The 18,085-nt window shown below is 37.2% G+C and overlaps 1 protein-coding gene across 6 annotated transcripts in view; it reads right to left on the bottom strand.

The window, feature by feature from the left end:
* The window catches only part of VPS13B (vacuolar protein sorting 13 homolog B), a 627,348-nt gene that overhangs the window by 122,959 nt on the left and 486,304 nt on the right, over window positions 1-18,085 (bottom strand). For all 6 annotated transcript variants that reach the window (XM_074352634.1, XM_074352630.1, XM_074352633.1 and 3 more), the window contains 3 exons: window positions 8,231-8,433; window positions 5,480-5,687; window positions 5,001-5,185 (listed from right to left, as the gene is read on the bottom strand). In XM_074352634.1, coding sequence (XP_074208735.1) covers window positions 5,001-5,185; window positions 5,480-5,687; window positions 8,231-8,433 — 596 coding nt within the window. The remainder of the gene's footprint in view (window positions 1-5,000; window positions 5,186-5,479; window positions 5,688-8,230; window positions 8,434-18,085) is intronic.

Here is an 18,085-nt window from a genome sequence, read left to right as displayed (position 1 = left end):
AACTCTGCAATCTGAGAACGTAGGCATTTCCAAAATGGAATCCTTGGTAGGCAGTGTACACAATGGGAAGGGGAGAGACGGGAACTTACAGTATGTGCCAGACGCAGTGCCAGCAATGTCTTACATTTAAGCTCATTTAAACAGCACCACAGTCCTTCTAGGTTGATGGCATTACTCTACCTTACAGATTCTGATTTTACTGACATCTAAATATACTACTGACCCTTAAAATTTAACGTGATAAAATTATAAGTCGACCACAAAGTAAGCTCCTTTTGCTTTCTGTGAACATTAATTTCAGGGTTTTTCTTCTGTACCTATGGTTAGTTTAATATTATGGGCATGTTTTCCATATTTTTTAGTATAATTACAAAATAAATTCCATAAAGTCATAAGAGGAGCCTGTTTTTAAATCCCAATATCAATCATGGAAAAATATATAAACAGATATATTTAAGGGTTCTGTACAAGGGAACTGTATAAGGTCAAGTTTTTTATGAACTAAATGGTCCTGAAAGGAAGAAGTCATCCAACCTCAATTTTGTTTTTATGACTAAAACCAAGGAGATCAACTTATTTTTGTATTTAAGAACTAGCCTCTGCCTAGGGGGCAGTGGGCTTGGCAGAATATTCAATGATCTCACCAAGAGCCTGTGTAACATAATGACAGTAGACTGTGTGTTTATAGTAGGTAATACCACTGAAGCATAACATAATGCATCCTGACATAATTTAGTTTGTAAAACCAAATGCATCAATAGCACCATGAAATAGTGACAAACAATGTAATACTTCTGAATTATGTGGGGTGGGAACAGACATTCATGCACTCATTCATGCATTCAATGTACTGAGCATCTCCACCACAGTGGACACAGTAAGGAACATGATGACAAATTAGCTATGATCATTTCCTTTGCGAACCTCCAATCTAGGAGGCAGACAAGATATAGATGGTTAAAATGAGAGCAATAGGTGAGAAATAGCATACAAGTGGTTCCATGGAGTGTTACAGGACTTCAGAGAAAGGCAGTGTCATGTTTGGAGATGGTGTCCATGAAGGGCTTCATGGAATCGATGGCATTTGAGCTGTCTGCAAGTGTGGGTGGGAGAAGGGAGAGATTCACATGAAGAGAGAGTGGTGTGGAAGTGGGATGCCGCAGGCTGGTTTGGGGAATGTCGAATACCCCAAATGCGGTTTGACCAGAGCAAAGATAGCGTGTAAGGGAAGGCAAAGCTGGGTCGGGAGGTTCTGCAGGGCTGTCCCAATCAGTCTAGCAGGGTGGTAAGACCACTGAAGGTTCTTCTGAGGAAATCAATGATATTTATGTTTCTTTAGGAACTTAGTAGGATAGGGTGGAAGAAGAGTTTGAAGGATGGCATTTCACTCAGGAGGCTCTTTTAGTGGCCCAGGCATTTGTTTGTGAACAAGTGGAGGAAAGGAAATTAACATCTATGAAGAGCTCACTATGTGTAAGGCATTTATTTGTTTTAGCTGTAATATTTCATTTAATTCTCATGACAACTCTGAAAGGTAAATAACATTAACTCTGGTGTTCAGTTGAGGATATTAAGGATATTAAGAGATCAGTAGTTTGCCTAAGATCACTGAGTTAGTAAAATACAAAGGGGAGGGGAACAGGAGTCAGCAGTTGAGACTTTAACGTCTGGGTTATCTACACTATGCTGTGTTGATAAAGGGCTTTCTTTTCCTAACTTCCTTGCTGTTCAGGATTGGTAGTTCAATATTTCAGCTGTGCCTCTGGTACAGATCTGCATACAGCAGGAGAATGATTCTGACAACAGAGAGGTTTAATGCTGAATGCTTGAATTCTGAAATCAAGGAGGGGGAAGGGTATAGCTCAATTGGTAGAGCGCGTGCTCAGCACACAAGGGGTCCCGGATTCAATCCCCAGTACCTCCTCTAAGCAGAAATCAATGAAGAAACCCCATTACCTGCCCCTCAAAATACAAATAATTCATACTGAAATCAAGGAAACTCTTCTGCCCCAAACAACCACAGAAACCTGCCTGCTAGACTGAGAGCTTCTTCTGAGCAGACAGTGTCTTACCTGACTCGGAATCCCCGGGAGTACGCCCAGGGTCTGGTGCTGCAAGTGCTCAAGGAACAAGCTGCCATACTGAGTCCCACCTGTGACTAATGCAATGTATTTTCTGTTCTCAACAGAAGCTCCAAGGAAACAGCCCATTTGTATGGTAAGATTGCAACCCAGAGAGTTATTTCTACAGATGAGGCTCACCCCCACCCCTGGGACAAATTCTGCTCCTAGTCATGGGAACAGAAGGGGGCTCACGGGCTCAGGAGCATAGCAACTTTCTGCCAGTCCTGGTCTGTTCTTTCATTCCTTGTGTCGGTTCTGGTGTCCTTTCTTACCGTGGGGATCAGGCTTTCCCTTTCGGCTTACAGTAGGTACAACCCTGTCTTGCTTCTTATGCCAGCATCCCTGTCTTTGAACTCTGCCAGGTATCAGTTCCTATCTCTCCAACAAGATACAAAATATAGCAGAAAGTCTCTGATACCAAGTCTTTGCTTGTTGTAGGCCCCTCTGACTGTCCCAGATCTCCTAGACTACCCGAGCTGGTCTATGGACCCATTAGACCCCAGCTCTCTCTAGTCTAGCCTGTGCTTCTGCTTGTTGAAAAGACTTTGGATGAGGAACATATTAATAGTGTTGGTAGTACTCATACTGACATAGCATTTACTATGTGCCAGGCATTGTTCTACATGTCTCACAAATATTAATTCCTATAATCACTACATTAGTAATAGTTTCATTTTATTGATGAAAGAAAAGCAAAACAGAAAACCTGAGGCTGAGAGATTAAGTTACTTGTTTTAGGTGACACAGTCTGCAAATGCAGTGCCAGAACTTGAACCCAGGCACTCTGGCTATAGCTCATTCTCTTAACCACTAAGCTCTCCTGCCTCTCCAACGGCAGTGAAAAGATGAAGGGCACGTCGCCTAGAGAGTGTACTTACTACCTTAAATGCTCTGTTAAATACAACTGGCATAATACTACCACCAACAGTTATCAGGCTTATGTTAATTAACATTTAGCTATAAATCTGAACTCCAAAATCAGTTATAAAGAAGCCCTTATACGATGCTGAAACTTTGATGTATGAGTATTTTCATTTTGACCAAAAATACTACAGATGTTCTACATTTAGGCAAGTCTAACAAGACAGTAGGATTCAAAGACAATGTGATTCTACTTAGCAAAGATAATCCAAGAATACTGGTAGAGAAGACAATCATGAGTATGACCTTGACAGAAGGGGAAGCAAATCTGAGGAATTAAGAATCAAAGTAGAGTTGCTAAGAAGGTAGATCTTAAAGGCTCTCATCACAAGAAAAAAAAAAAACAAAGGTAAGACTGTTGACATCTTGGCAAACTGGATAGTTCTGCACACTCTAGTTCACTTGACAAAATGATGACACATTTCATTGTTATCAATTCAGAAGTTGTGTATCTGACTATATAATAATCAGGAATTTAAACAAGTATTAAATAAGCATATAATAATACCTATGTTAATATGTACTGTAGATTTCTCTGATTTGTATTATTACTCTGACTTGTTAAGTATAATGCAGTGATTTAAAAAATTGGTTAATACCTCTATGTAGCAGAAGCTGAAGATAAGTGATCAAGACATACAGGAAGCTTATTTTCTAATGGTAGAGAAAGACCATAATCAAGTAAATAAATAAATGCATAGGCTCATTCTGAATAGAAATAAGAGCTATGGAGAAAGTAAAACAAGGTAACGTAATACAGAATAAAAAAGCAGTGGTGAGCTAGCCAGGATGTGACATTTGAGCTGGTACCTGACTGAAAAAGAGCGAGAGAGGTGACTGTCAAGTGGTATGCTCAAGGAGAAAAAGGAGACCAGTAGGGCTGGAGCAGTGTGAGAAATGGGGAGACTGACATGAGATCAAGCTAGAGAGGTGGGCAGGGCACAGATCATAGGTCCTTGCAGGTCACAGTAAAATACCACATTCTGTTCTAACTGTTAGAGGAATCCACCATCAGGTTTCAAGTGAGGAATGTAACCTAATCTACATTTTTAAAAGATCTCTCTAGCTGCTGTTTGGAAAATGTATTACAAAGAGTCAAGGATGGAATCACAGAGACCAATGAGGAAGCTCCTATAGTGGGAACAGAAGATGGTAGCCTGGACTCAAGCTGTACCAGCAGAAACAGAAAGAAGAGGTGAAATAGGGAAATATTTGGAGGCAGAGCTGACAGGACCTGTTGATGAATGAGATGTGGGGAGTTGGGGAAAGAGAGCAATCAGGAATGACTCTGAGTGGATGGCTGTCTGATCTAGTAATAGGTAGAAGACTAAGAGAAAAACAAAATTTAGGAGAAATCCAGATCTGTAGAATATTAACCAGTAGAATAAGAATTTAGTGATATCCACATGCAGGGAACTGACAAGCAACAAACTTTCACAAAATCATATGGAATCTCATCACTGTTACATGGTTTTCCTATCAGCCTCAGGGCCCAAGAACTTTTTCAGTTCTGGAAATGAAATGAAAATTGAGTCATCCATTCTGACCTTATGGGGATGTATCTTATTTCACAGAGCAGTTCTAAAAATGCTAAAGAGTGTGAGCACATGGTAGGTACTTGGAAAACGTGTGGTGAACTGAGTGACACCTATCTGTCCCATTACAGTTAGGGACCATGTAAGCTACTTGTAACAGGACAAGGGCAAAATTAAGGTCTCTCAAAATTGCTGTGTACTGTGAATCTGAATAACATTCCCTTATTTTAAAAAATTTCTTGTGTGTGTGTGTGTGTGTGTGTGCGCGTGTCTGTGTATGTATGTGTTTGCATACACACGTGTGTGTATTCGCTCTGATACTATGGATGGAAAAAACAGATATGCTCCCAACATTTTTCCTACTATCGAATCAGCACTTTCCCACAAATTTTTTATTTAAAAATGAATAGTCCCTACATACCTGGAGCATATCGCCAAGGTCTGCTGTGCTAATATCCGGATCCTCTGTGGTGTTGAAGGGCACAGGGGTTATCCGCACAAGGGTGAGCACCCGTGGTTCCGGGTATCTCCATAACATCATGCCCGGGCTGTCTTCAGTTTCATTGTAAAACAAGACTTCATAGACACCAGGCATTTTCAAAGGTTCTGTTAAATGAAAGAATAGTTAATTGCATGCTTTTGAAGGGGGACACATTGGTTTATTATAGCACGAAAAAAATTATGAGAATAAAAAGAAAAGAAGCTGGTTGATCATTTTTATATGGTTTGAGACAGGAACAAATCAAGAGTTTTCCCTTAAGAGAGACTGAATGACAACATACTATTTTTGTCCTGCAGGTATTCACTTACTTTTCAGGTGATCTTGATGTGCTATCATTTAGCAAGTGTGCAGCTAAAAACAAACACACACACACTCATACTGAAGCTAGAGCTACTTACCAGCATCTCGTATGTACTGAAATAGACCAGTCCGCAGGTCGTCTGAACTTTGTTCACTTTTAAACATCTGATTTTTTTCCAGAGGAGACGGCATCTGTGGCATTGCTTCAGAAACTTGCACTTCAAACTTTCCCTCCTCGTTAAGATATCCTTTGAGTAATTCATGTAGAAGAACTAGACAATTCAAATGTTCTTGACCCCAGAAAACCTTTAAAATCATACAAAAAAATTCAGTAGCTTTAAATACAAATATTTCATGAGGATAATTAGGTACAATCATATTTGAATCAAAGACTGTAATTATCTTTAATTACTGACAATAACTAAATTACAATTTTTAAGTAATTGACCTATTAGATGAAATTCTATTATTTGGGTAAATACATAAAAACAAGAAAATCAATTACATCATATACTGTGTGAATAACAATCAATTTTAAATGCTGAATTAGTGACAAAATTACGTTGACATGAAGTAATGTTTGTGAATTAACTTAGCTAAGAGAGAAAAGAACACCAATCATAGTGTGAGAGAAGGCACTGAAGATCCTCTTGGGTGAAAATGGTAATAAAATAATAACCTCGTGGAATAGCTTCCTACACGTTGCCATGAGGTTAAATGAACACATCTTGATTATAGGATTCTTTTCTTTTTTTTTAAAATAGTAATATTTATTTATTTTATTATTTTTGTACTTGAAGTAGAGTCAGTTACAATGTGTCAATTTCTGGTGTACAGCACAACGTTTCAGTCAGACTATAGAGTTCTTTTCTTTGCACTTTCACTCTTCAGAGAAAAGGAGAGATGAGATGCTCAATGAGCCTGAACTTAGAAGGCTCCCAACTCTGTGTTTAGCGAGAATGTGTCAGTGCACAGTATTCCACAGCCTCTGAGAACCAGCTGGACAGGAGCTACGGCAGAGTTTCAAACAGAGGTCTTGGTGTTTTGTCTAACACACAGGATCAAGTTCCCTTTTTCTACATGTGAAGAATGTTGTTCTACAACAGAAGTAAGACCAGTGGCCAATAATGATCAATGTCAGAGGATTTCAAATTTTAATAATGTTAAATTTCTCTGCTTATATTGGATAAAGGCAATACAACTATTATTTCTAAGAGAACCGGGTAACACAGAAAAGAAGAAAAAAATATACAGAGATAGAAAAGAATAAGCCTATACCTTGTGGGTAAGTTTTAAACCCTAAGCTTAGGTCTTGATCTCTGGAATTAGGGCATCTCAGAAATGAAGGTAAGAGACATGATACTAAGTCTATTTTTTTTTCTCATCAATCTTATTTTTATTGAATCCTGAGAAATGGAGATAGGTGAAAAGCTAGGGGAGTCAAATACTGTGTCCCAGCTCTTAAAATGTCAAGACACTTTATAATGTAGAGATGATATACTTTGTTTTTGCTCTTAATGTTGTTTTTATGGTAGAGTTACTTTTTTTACCTTGGAAAAATGGTAATACAATTAATATTCTTGAAAAAACAACACAAAATCACAAGCTTAGTAAATACATGAAGATTTATGATAGATGCTGAAAATCTCCAAAGCAATAAAAAGCATTAATTATTAGGATCCCCCACATGTAGCTCTGTGTCAGCAAGAAAACTGGTGAAAAGTTTGAGGCAATACAACTTTTAGATGAAAATAAGAAACTGCCATTTAATATGCCTCCGCTATTAACAAATTAGTCATTTCTATTTTCTATAACTGTGAATTTCTCAAGCTTTTTAGACTTGTGTCAAATTTGGGAGACATCAAATCATATAAAGAATACATTCAGATTCCATCCAAAAAGGAAATTATCAAATAAAATAAGTTGGATACCCTCACAAACCCCCTACTTGGCTGTAAGTCACATGCATGAAAGGTTGCAATGTAAGATTGTATATCAAGTTAGTCATCAGACATTATAACAGCTAAAGAATCTGTGACTAGGAAATGGTTCTCATATATTCCTGATGACACTGTGCTTGAGACAGGTTAACTACTCTGTAATCATGGAAGTCTACACATTAGAAAAAAGTTTAAGGACCCAGCAATTCCACTCCTAGTCATATTATCCAAAGAGAAAGGAAAAATATGCCCACACAAAAACTTGTACACAAATGTTTAGAGCAGCATTATTCATAATAGCCCAAAATGGAAAGAACCTAAATGTCCATCAGTTGCTGAATGGATAAATAAAATGGGGTATACCCATACAATGGAGAATTATTTGGCCATCAAAAGTAATACAGTACTGGCATTTGCAAAAACATGAATGAACCTTGAAAACATGCTAAGTGAAAGAAGCTAGTCACAAAAGACCACATTTTACATTATTTCATTTATGTGGAATGTCTAAATGAGTCAAATATGTAGCGACAGAAAATAGATTAATGCTCGCCTAGTCCGAAAGGGGATTAGAGGGTAATGGTGGGTGAATGCTAATACATAAAGGATTCTGGAGGCATGTGTGTGAAAATGTTCTAAAGTGGACTGTTGTGATGACAACGCTACTCTGTGAATATACTAAAAAAACCCACTGAATTGTATACTTTTGGTGAATTGTATGGTATGTGAATTATATCTCAATAAAGCTGTTAAAAAAGTTTAGTAAGAAAAAACAAGTTTAGCAAGACAGCAATCTGACAATACCCTTTTTTACTACATCAAGATTTAAAATGTAATGGAACAGTTCAAAAAATGAACAAAGGCTAGTTAAAAATTTATGGGGGAAACATGGAGCCAATCTCCACAGACCTGTAGCAGACCTCCTCTTAAATCAATGGATATTTTTGGTACGGACTGTTCTGGGCCTGGATTGCCACTGTGTTTACACCATTTAGCTTCCATATTGGCAGTAGCACAACATGGTCCTATTAGAATCCGACTTCTTTCTTTGAGACTTGTTTTCAGAAGAAGATCATTTACAGTGAGTAGAAATGATGACCCAATAATTAAACCTGAAAAAAAAAAAGAGAGAGATGGAGAGAGGTATATATTATAATTCCTCCTCTTCAAAAAAAATATGTTTGGGCAAGAACTATCTATGTTTTTTAAGAACGTTTATTCACCCTCCTTTGTCAGAGCCTTCTTTTCGGTTGGCTTTCCCCCACAGTTTCATGCCATTTATATAGAATTCTAGTTATGAAGCAGGTATACCTCATTCACATTCCTAACAAAGCAATATTTGCCAAAACATTATGACTTTTTCCATGTGTGAGCATTTTAAGTTTTATGAGTAGAGACATTTTCATTAAATTGTGGAAGTTTTTCAAACAACTACATTAAGAATAAGAACAGCTGCTTCATTTGTCTATTGTTAACATGATGGGGAAAGGGCAATTTTCTGTGATTTCTTATAGTAACAGAGTACAGTATATTACTCTGCTAGACATTCAAGTTTTTGACTGGCCTATGTTAAAATTCAAAACAATCAAAATATATAACATGTGTTTTCTAAAAAATTTTAGTTTAATCCAAACTTCACACATCATAACCACTTGAAGTTTACAAAGTCTTAAAAACAGATAGTGGCAGGTTAGATTTATGAGAAAAACTATACGCTATAGTTCAAAGTAAATATACCCAAAAAAGGAATACACTTTAAAACGTAGGTTTTCTTTTGAACTTAAGCTAGAAGTGTAGATCAAAACCTTTTCATAAAACCAATGGCACACTTCAAGATACTTGGATGCAAAGTTAAGAGTGGTGGGTTAACTTTCCCCTAAGGAGCTCACATTCTGAATTGTCATTGTGAATATTGAATTTCACCAGACTACGTTTGTAATGCCCATGGCTTATTTTTCTAATGATATTTGATCCTTAAAAGAGATGAAAGATTAAAAAACACCTTAGGCCCACAGTATACATGTTTCAAAGTACAGTACCCACATTGACTTTTCAATTCTCTAGAGACTTGAAAACTTCATATATGTTGTATGTTCGTACTGCAGAAATAAGATACAAACTTCTGATCTTCCGTGGAAGGCAATCACACTCACAAAAGTGTTAGGGTTAAGACTTTGGTTAAAATTGTGATGGTGGAAATTAATTTCTTAAGTTTGTTCATCAAATATATTGTGACAGTCAGATTTCCACTTCATTGACACAATTTTCTTGATTCAAAGCTACACTTCACTTAGACTAAAAAAAAAGAAAGTAAATTAAAAAATAGAAACACATCAATTATCCAAGAATCAAAAATCGTCCTTATTGATGGAGTTTAGAACTTAAGTCATAACTTCTGACTTAACTGCATTATACTTCCTTCCTACTGTTGAGAAATACTTACCTCTCAACAGTAAATGGCTGCTAAATTAAATATACCAATTCATTATTGGGATACTGTCATAATGGGATTATTAAAGGATATACTTAATTCAGTACAATCATCCAGCAAATGAGCATTAAGGGAATGTCAGAAGTACATTACCCTTTATTCTAAATACATGCATCTTCATACTACTCTACAATGAAATACTCAATTACCTGGTGGTAATCTTAATGTCAATGTCCCATTGGTCCCTTATACACAAAGTATTTAATATTAAAGGCCTAGGTTGTTTATCTTATTTAATGTTTATCATTATCATCAGGTACCTCAAACTGGAAAATCTTGGAGCCCGCTTTGGGGGGGGAGGGGGTCTCTCAATTTCTGTATCATTTCATCAATTTCTGTATTATTCCATTCAACTTTATTATTTTAAAACATCAAGGAAGAGAGGCCTTAGTAATCTAAGTGATTGAGAGGGAAGACCACATCACTTTCACAGGTAGACTGTGACAACCCTGGAAGCAAGGACCAGCCTGTGCAGTACAGCACCGAGCACAACAGTAGCTACTCAGGACATATTCCACTGAACTCAACTGACAGTTTAGCATCTGATCCTATTTTCAGCTGCTGCAATATATTTCTTAGGTGACAGACAGAAAAACGCTTAAATCTTTTGCCATTCTTCATTTTGCATCACTGTATCGTAGAATAAGACTGCATGGAAGAGATCTTAGAAGCCGTCTTTCCAAGTCCCCTTCCTCTCTCTCTCTCTCTCTCTCTCTCACACACACACACACACACACCCTTTTTATTTTGAAATAACGTTAGGCCTACCTAAAAGTTACAAAAATAAATGTAGTTCCCATATACCTTCCACCTAGCTAGGTATCTATAGTACAAATGATGAAGTCAGGTATAATGCTATTACATCATCTACAGATCCTATTTACATTTTGCCATTTTCCTCATGAATGTCCTTTTTCTGGTCCAGGACCCAATCCAGGAACCCCACTGAATTTAGCTGCCAAGTCCCCTTAATCTCCTTTAATCTGGGACAGATCCTCCAGCTTTCTTTGTCCTTCAGGACCTTGATACTTTTAGATAGTCCAGGCCAATTATTTTGCAGAACATCTCTCAATTTGGGTCTGTCTGATCCTTTCTCATTAGAATGAGATTATGCATTTTTGGCAAGAATACCAGAGTAGGGTTGCCCTTTTCGGTGCATCATTCCGGGGTAAGTGACATTGATGTTTTACTACTTACTGGTAATATTAATGTTGATCACATGGCTACAGTGGTGTCTGCCAGGTTTTGCCACTGTAAAGGTGTTGTTTTTCCATTTGAAAATAATAAATATCTTGGGATATATTTGGAGATTACACGAGTATCTACTTTTACATCAAATTTTCACCCAGTAGTTAGCATCCATCACTGGCTCTTGCCTGCAATGATTATTACATGGTGCTGATAATATTGATTTCCTATTTCTCCTATTCTTCTTCATTTATTAATTAGTATTCTAGAGTTAAAAAAAAAGAAGCTGTCCCCTCTACCCTATTAGTTCAATTATTTATTTATACCAGGATGGATTCATGTACTTTTACTTTATTTTATGGGTTATAATCTAATATTATCATTATTTCCTTTGTTGCTTAAATTGAGCCAGATTTGGCCTTTGGGAACCCTTTCAAACAGGTTCCTGTGTCATTCTGACATACCGCCAATATTATCTGAGAACTTCATTACTTTCAAGATGTTTTCAGGCTCATCTTGTTTTTTCCCCATCCCATCTCTAGTATCAGCCACTTCTCCAAAGAGCTTTAGTCTCTTTTGCTGAAGAATGGCATCTAGAAACCAAAATCTGGGCAGTAGGTATGCTCATTGCTGCTAGGGTGTCACTGTTTCTGGGCCCTGTCAGCAGAGAGGGCTAAGAGATATATGCATGTATACGGCCCACGTATATGCACACATCTGTGCTTCTGTACCCATCAGTAAATGTATTAAAAATCATAAGTTCATACTGATGCCTCTGGCTCTAACCCAACACCACAGGGTGGCTTCTAGCCTTCTCACTCTCCTTATTTGAAATGTCTTCCTACGACAGGGAGAAACCTGCAGAGTACCCCTTCTGATGTGCTGACTTCTAATCATCCCTAAAACATCACCTTCGGAGAGAGTAGCTGAAATTGAAGCAGAAGAGTGAAGACAGACATAAAGGACAACTTAATGAAAGCAGAGGTAACTATCTACCAAAGAAAAGACCATCAAAAGGAAGAGCTGATATTTAGGAGTTTCATTAAAAATGGGCTTGACAACATTTTGTCTGGAGAATACAGATAAATGATAAACCTTTCTCATTGTATAGCAGCTTTCTTATACAAAGATACTTGTAAGCCTAGGATAAATCTTTGTAGAAGTAAGTTAATGTGTACAGAATTCGAACCTTACTAGATATTTTTGCTATGCAGGAATGACTTCAAAATATTGATACTGTACTAAATTCGTTTCTGAGATTCTGCCTTTAAAAAATAGTACTAGGATGACAAAATCTGCCTCATTATTCCTGACTGTATGTTCCTTAAGAATACCTATCTTTTCTCAAAGAAGAACATAAGCAGGGTTGATGGAGGGCTCATCTTAATTCCCCAAAGTTACACAATTTGAAGTATTTACTGGCTGGGGTGAGGAGGGATGTAAGAAAAAATTCTAGACTTGATTACAAAAACAAATATCAAAATGTTGATAGCTCTTATATTACTGTGTCCACTGCTAAACATGTGAACATTTTCCTACTGTCATACAAATTCCATTCATTCCTGCTCGGGTAGAGTGAATGAGATACCTAGAATTCTCGGGAGGGTAAAGATAAAAGTAGGGACTGAAACCCCAGGAAAATGGCCTAACAATAGGAAGCCAATGGGCAGGCAAACATTTGGGAGCCTGAAACAAGCAGAAAGCAAGCACGCCAGACTCAGGTGAGCACTGAGGAGGCAGGAGGAGACACAATGTGCTTGAGATACAAGAGACCCGGCAGTGAAGGCACTCACCCCGCTACAGCTACATTCTAGCAATAGAATCTAATGACTGGTTTTCTAGAAAGTTGACTAGCAGGGCTGGGAACCTGTTGTCCTTTCTAGATTTTCATGTTTGATACTCTCTGGAGTTTGATTTGGTTCAAGGATGAACATGAGATTCAATGAAAACCAATGAGGTACAATAATACTTTGGGGAAAGTGATCTTTCCTCCTGCTGTCCAGTTGTGAAGTTAAGAAAATGAAGGTGCTGGAGCAGCCACCATGTGGAGCCCGAGGCTGAAGCTGTATGATGCAGAAGGAAGACCTAATGGATTCTGCCATACCTACAGCAGGCGCTGGTCCCAGGCTTTTCACCTACATGGGACTGCTTAAATCAGTTTAGGTTGGATTTTCTGCCATTTATAATCCCAAAGTATCCCAACTTGATATACATTCTCAAACTGAAAGGATTTCCAAGCATGAGTTTTATTCCTCCCCCCCCGTCCCTAATAGCTTATTTCTGTGAACTTCTTTACTATCATGGCTTTAAGTATAATTTCTTACGACAGTATCCATAACCTCGCTTCATTTCTTCAATAAGTACTGCTCCCATGTTTCTAACTGTCTTTAGGGGATTGGATATCCTGGATCACCTCCAGCTTAATGTTTATGCAAGAACATATTCATTATTCAAAAACATTTGCTGATTACCATACACTGGGTATATACAAAAATAAAGTAATTTGCAACTGTCTTCCACATCACAAGATTTTTCCTTGGCAATGTGTTATTAGGCTCAAGTTCTGAGATCTCAGAAAGTACTGGAGGCAAAAAAAGACAACCAACATTTATAATACTGACTCTGTCAAGCAAGTAAACTGTTGAAAAACACAAACACTTCCCTATTATCATACAAATACTTTGAGTTTCTGCTTTATATTCACTTTATGTGCTGTCAGTTCTTTTACGCTAATCAAATATTTAATTGAATACCCACGTGTAAGGTGCTGTTCTTTTCTTTCCTCTTTTATTTGCCAACAGCCTACCCCTCACTCACTCTGTTTTTACTTTTTCCTTTACAGTTTGCACTTCCCTCTATCACAGGTCGTCCAGCATTGACCATGGGCTTGTTTAAACACACAGGGCGCTCTGAGAATTGAAGATGCTAATGTTGGCGATGAGGACCCAGGAACAGGTACTGCCTGAGGCATTAAGAACACACATGACCTAGAGATATAAACGTGCCCTGCCTGGTTCCTTCTGTCTCTTTTCCTTCATGCCACAAACCTACAAGGAAATTAGGCATGGTTCACTTTGGAGACTTAAACAATGAATTTAACTCATCCCCACATGTCCACCTGCCCACTACACCTGCTACACACACCAGCCTGCTGTGGCTTTGCTCCTCCATGAGGGGATCCAGTTCCCTGTGGCACCAGAGAAAGGGTCACCCACAAGTACCCGCTTTTAAGTTTAAAATAGTCTCCATTCCCTTTTGAACATTTCTTGCTACATTTTTTAAAAAGCTACAACAAAGTAACAGAAAAACATGTTAGTCCAAGTGGCTTTAATCTTGGTATAAATGACCAGCAATAAGAGATTACGGTGATCACTTAATAAGAAAGAGTGGTGATTAATTTCACAAAGCGTCATTTATAAATGGTAAACTAAAGTTCACACTTCTACCACAAAACACGAAAATAAGCCCTGGGATTCATGACAGGGTTATTAATTCTCCTTTCCCCTTTCTTTCACTCTATGAGAAGCTGGCCCATGGGATGTCATCCCCCCTCCTTTTTTAAATCAGGAAACATACTAAATATCTTCCAGAGGATAAAATGAATCTTATTTTAAATATCACCACACATATAAACCCAGGGCCACAGAGAATACTCAGAGTTCATATAAGCTGGATATTTATACATTCAAAATCTGGTACAAATGGCAACAGAAAGTGAGTTAAAGGCACGTATTATTCTTCTCCCTAACGGACTAATGTATTATGGGACAAAATGACTACAGGTAAAAGTTATAAAAACTAAATTCTTAGCATTGAAACATTAGAAAAGTCAGAATAGTTCTGTGAAGTTTTACCCACTCCTCCGCCCCTGTGTGTGTATGTGTGTTTACATATTGTAAATATGACAAAATGTTTACATCTGTTCTAGTTGGTGAGTATACAGGCATTTGATGTGTTATCCTTTATATTTTCTGTACTTTAAATTTTTTCCCTAATTTATAAAAACAACAAGGAGAAAAGAAAAGAAAAATTGAAGTGCAAGATTTAAAATGATCACTTAAACTTTACAGGTACAAATATTATTAAAGCAACTTATGTAATCAATGATCAGGTAATTCAAAATTTAATTATGAAATAATTTCAGGCTTTCAGCAAAGTTGATACCCTTCATGCAGCTTCCCTTAATGTTACCAACTTACATAAACTATAGTATGATTCTCAAAAGCCAGAAAATTGTCATCCACACAGTACTACTAACTTACAGACCTTATCTGAATTTCACCACTTTCTCCCTTCATGTACTTTTCTTGTTCCAGGATCCAACCCAGAATCCTACCTTGCTTTTAGCAACTGTGGGATCGGGTCACTTCTGACCAGGTATATAACTTCTCTCTACCTCCTTCCATTCAACAGAATGCTTTTCTGCCTGAATTTTTCCATTGGGCTCTTCCAAAAATCTGTTTATATATTTAATTTCAGCTCTAGCAAACTAATGGCAGATATTTAATTAAACTAAATGAGGTGTAGTAACATTGAGAAGTAATTTCAGAAACAACTGGTTGATACATAGAAATAATCTTGCTTTGTTTGCAAACTGACATACTTTTCACTGAGTGTAAAAATTTAGTTCAATAAACAAATAGTTTCATGACTTTAAAAAATACTCCTTCAGAAGACAAATAAATGCAAACCACTTGTTTTGGAGAATGTTTACAAAATGCTGCCAGCCCTACATCCTCAGTCTCTACTAGATCTTTAGTAAGACTTCTACTCTCTACATGCTGACTGTGCAAAGTGCAATCTACATCAAGCTTCTGTATGTCATTAGGAAAGAGTACTCAATGATGACATATGCTAGCAAAGCATATCCAGGTATTTTTTATCCAGCTGGAAATAATCTAAGGCTACTAGAAAATCAGCAAGCATGTGTTAGATACATCCAGAAGTCAATCTGCATAATAATGAAGCATGAGTTTGCCTCAGAAGTGAGGAAGAAAAATTTCTGTAAGTATGATCCATAAAGAGATGACCATCAGAGAAAAAAATGTGACAATGAATATATATATGTTCATGTATAACTGAAAAATTGTGCTCTACACTGTAATTTGACACAACATTGTAAAATGATTATAAATCAATAAAAAAACGTTTAAAAAAAAAAAAAAGATGACCGTAAGTGGCTGGATGACTGGAAAAATCTTTTTGTAAGTCTGGTCCATGAAGAGAAGATTAAAAATCTTTTCAACTAACTATGTTGAAGCACATAAAAATGGCACTTGGGTATTTTAACCATGAAAAAGAACTCGCTTCCCCTATCTTGATCAGAACATGCAAGTGTTTCAGATCCTGTTTAATTACATTCTATTTTGTAACAGGCCCATATATTTGAATCTATTATTACAGTAAGCTGTAGTAAAAGATAAGATTATGTATAAGACAAAAATATAACAAAACTGTCAGAGACCTACATGAATACTGATATTTAAGCCGAAAGGGATGCTGGTGCCCCGAACAAAATTACTAAAAAGTTTAGTCCTCAAAATGAGAGGTCAATTGGGTGGTCCATCTCCTAAATGTGTCCCTTCTCCAAAGCACCTGATGACTTCTCGTGGGCGGCACTTCCAGTCCCCAGGGACTCTCATCTAGTGAGAGTAATAGCTGGGACCCCTACTCTAATCCAAATCTCTTCTTTGGATACAAGAAAATGACAAATAGCGGGAATACAATTTTCTTTTTCTTTCACATAAAGAAAGGGAGAATCACTAAGATGACAATGTTTACTGAGTTGGCTATTTATACTTGGCCCTCGCCTGGGAAATGTATTTTTTGAGAAATGTTTTATAACTCTTGGATCCTAGAAAAACTAAACTGAAAATACCAAAGGGTGATGGAAGATTTGCTTTGCCTCTTTCTTCCCCTCCAATCTGCCACCACACTTACTGTTTTTACAGTTGTGTCAGTTTATTAGAAAAATAAAACTTGACTGGATCATGTGGATATGCTTAAAAAAAAAAAAAAGCAGACTAGCAGATCTGACTCTGCATATTGGAAAGTAGATGACAACCTTCTTACAAAGGAAAGAACAGCAGTAAATATGTACTTCAAAAGTTTCTCAGATGAATACGGTAGCTGGTTAATTTAATTAAATGAGAATACTGTTGGTGAATCAATTTTTTTAAAGTAAGTCACATGGATGGAAGACTTGGTATAAATTTAAACAATGTTGAAAGCAAAATGATTTCCTAAGTGATTTACTGCAATGGCTTAGAAACTGGTCCTGATCCACATAATCCAAGTTTTAAAAGACTGCTTTATTAAAAAGACTGGAAGCCAGAAGACGTGTTATGGTCCTCACTGCAAGTCAGAATATCCCTGGGCAAATCACTTAATCTCGACACCCTTAATTTAGTAACCTCGGACTAAGCTCAGCAGGCCTCAAACCAGGGTTCTCTGACACTTTAGTGGACCCACACAGTAATGGTGATCCACATGGCATTTTCAGTATTTCAAAGAGCCTGAAATAAATCATGAATTTGTTGGAGACAGGGCTGAATAGGTGTACCAAAATTTTTATTTTTGGTTACAGTCATATCAAGTTGGTATGGTCATGTTATTAGCTATCTTATCCTTATTTACTTTATCCTAAATACAGCATGTTTGGATGATGGAGAGAAAAGGATAAAAAGGGTTCTTGATAAAGATAAGAATGATCTTTGAGATAATCTTCAGCTTTAAAATTTAATGCTCTATGACCTCAGCATCCATGTGGTGTGACTGAGTTGGGAGAAGACGATACAAAAAGACAAATATTTAATGAGGAATTTAATACATTTATGCCAAGGAATGTGTACTCAGCACACATTATCTCACCTAATCCTCTCAACAGCCCTGTGAAGTAAGGACTTTTGCCTTTATTTTGGAAATGAGCTGTGTTGTAATTTTTACCACAGTTAACTGTCAGCAAGTAGCAGGGCTGGGATTAAGAGTTTGCCTCTTTCCAGCACCATGTTGCCTTATAAAAACTACTGCTATTAGTTAGCTCTTTAGTAATTTCATTTTTCCAACTGGTAACAGGGTTGTGAATA

This window comes from Camelus bactrianus, chromosome 25 (assembly GCF_048773025.1).
Source record: "Camelus bactrianus isolate YW-2024 breed Bactrian camel chromosome 25, ASM4877302v1, whole genome shotgun sequence".
Lineage (NCBI taxonomy): Eukaryota > Metazoa > Chordata > Mammalia > Artiodactyla > Camelidae > Camelus > Camelus bactrianus.
Note: the sequence above shows the minus strand (reverse complement) of the source record. Positions and strands in the feature narration are given on the sequence as shown.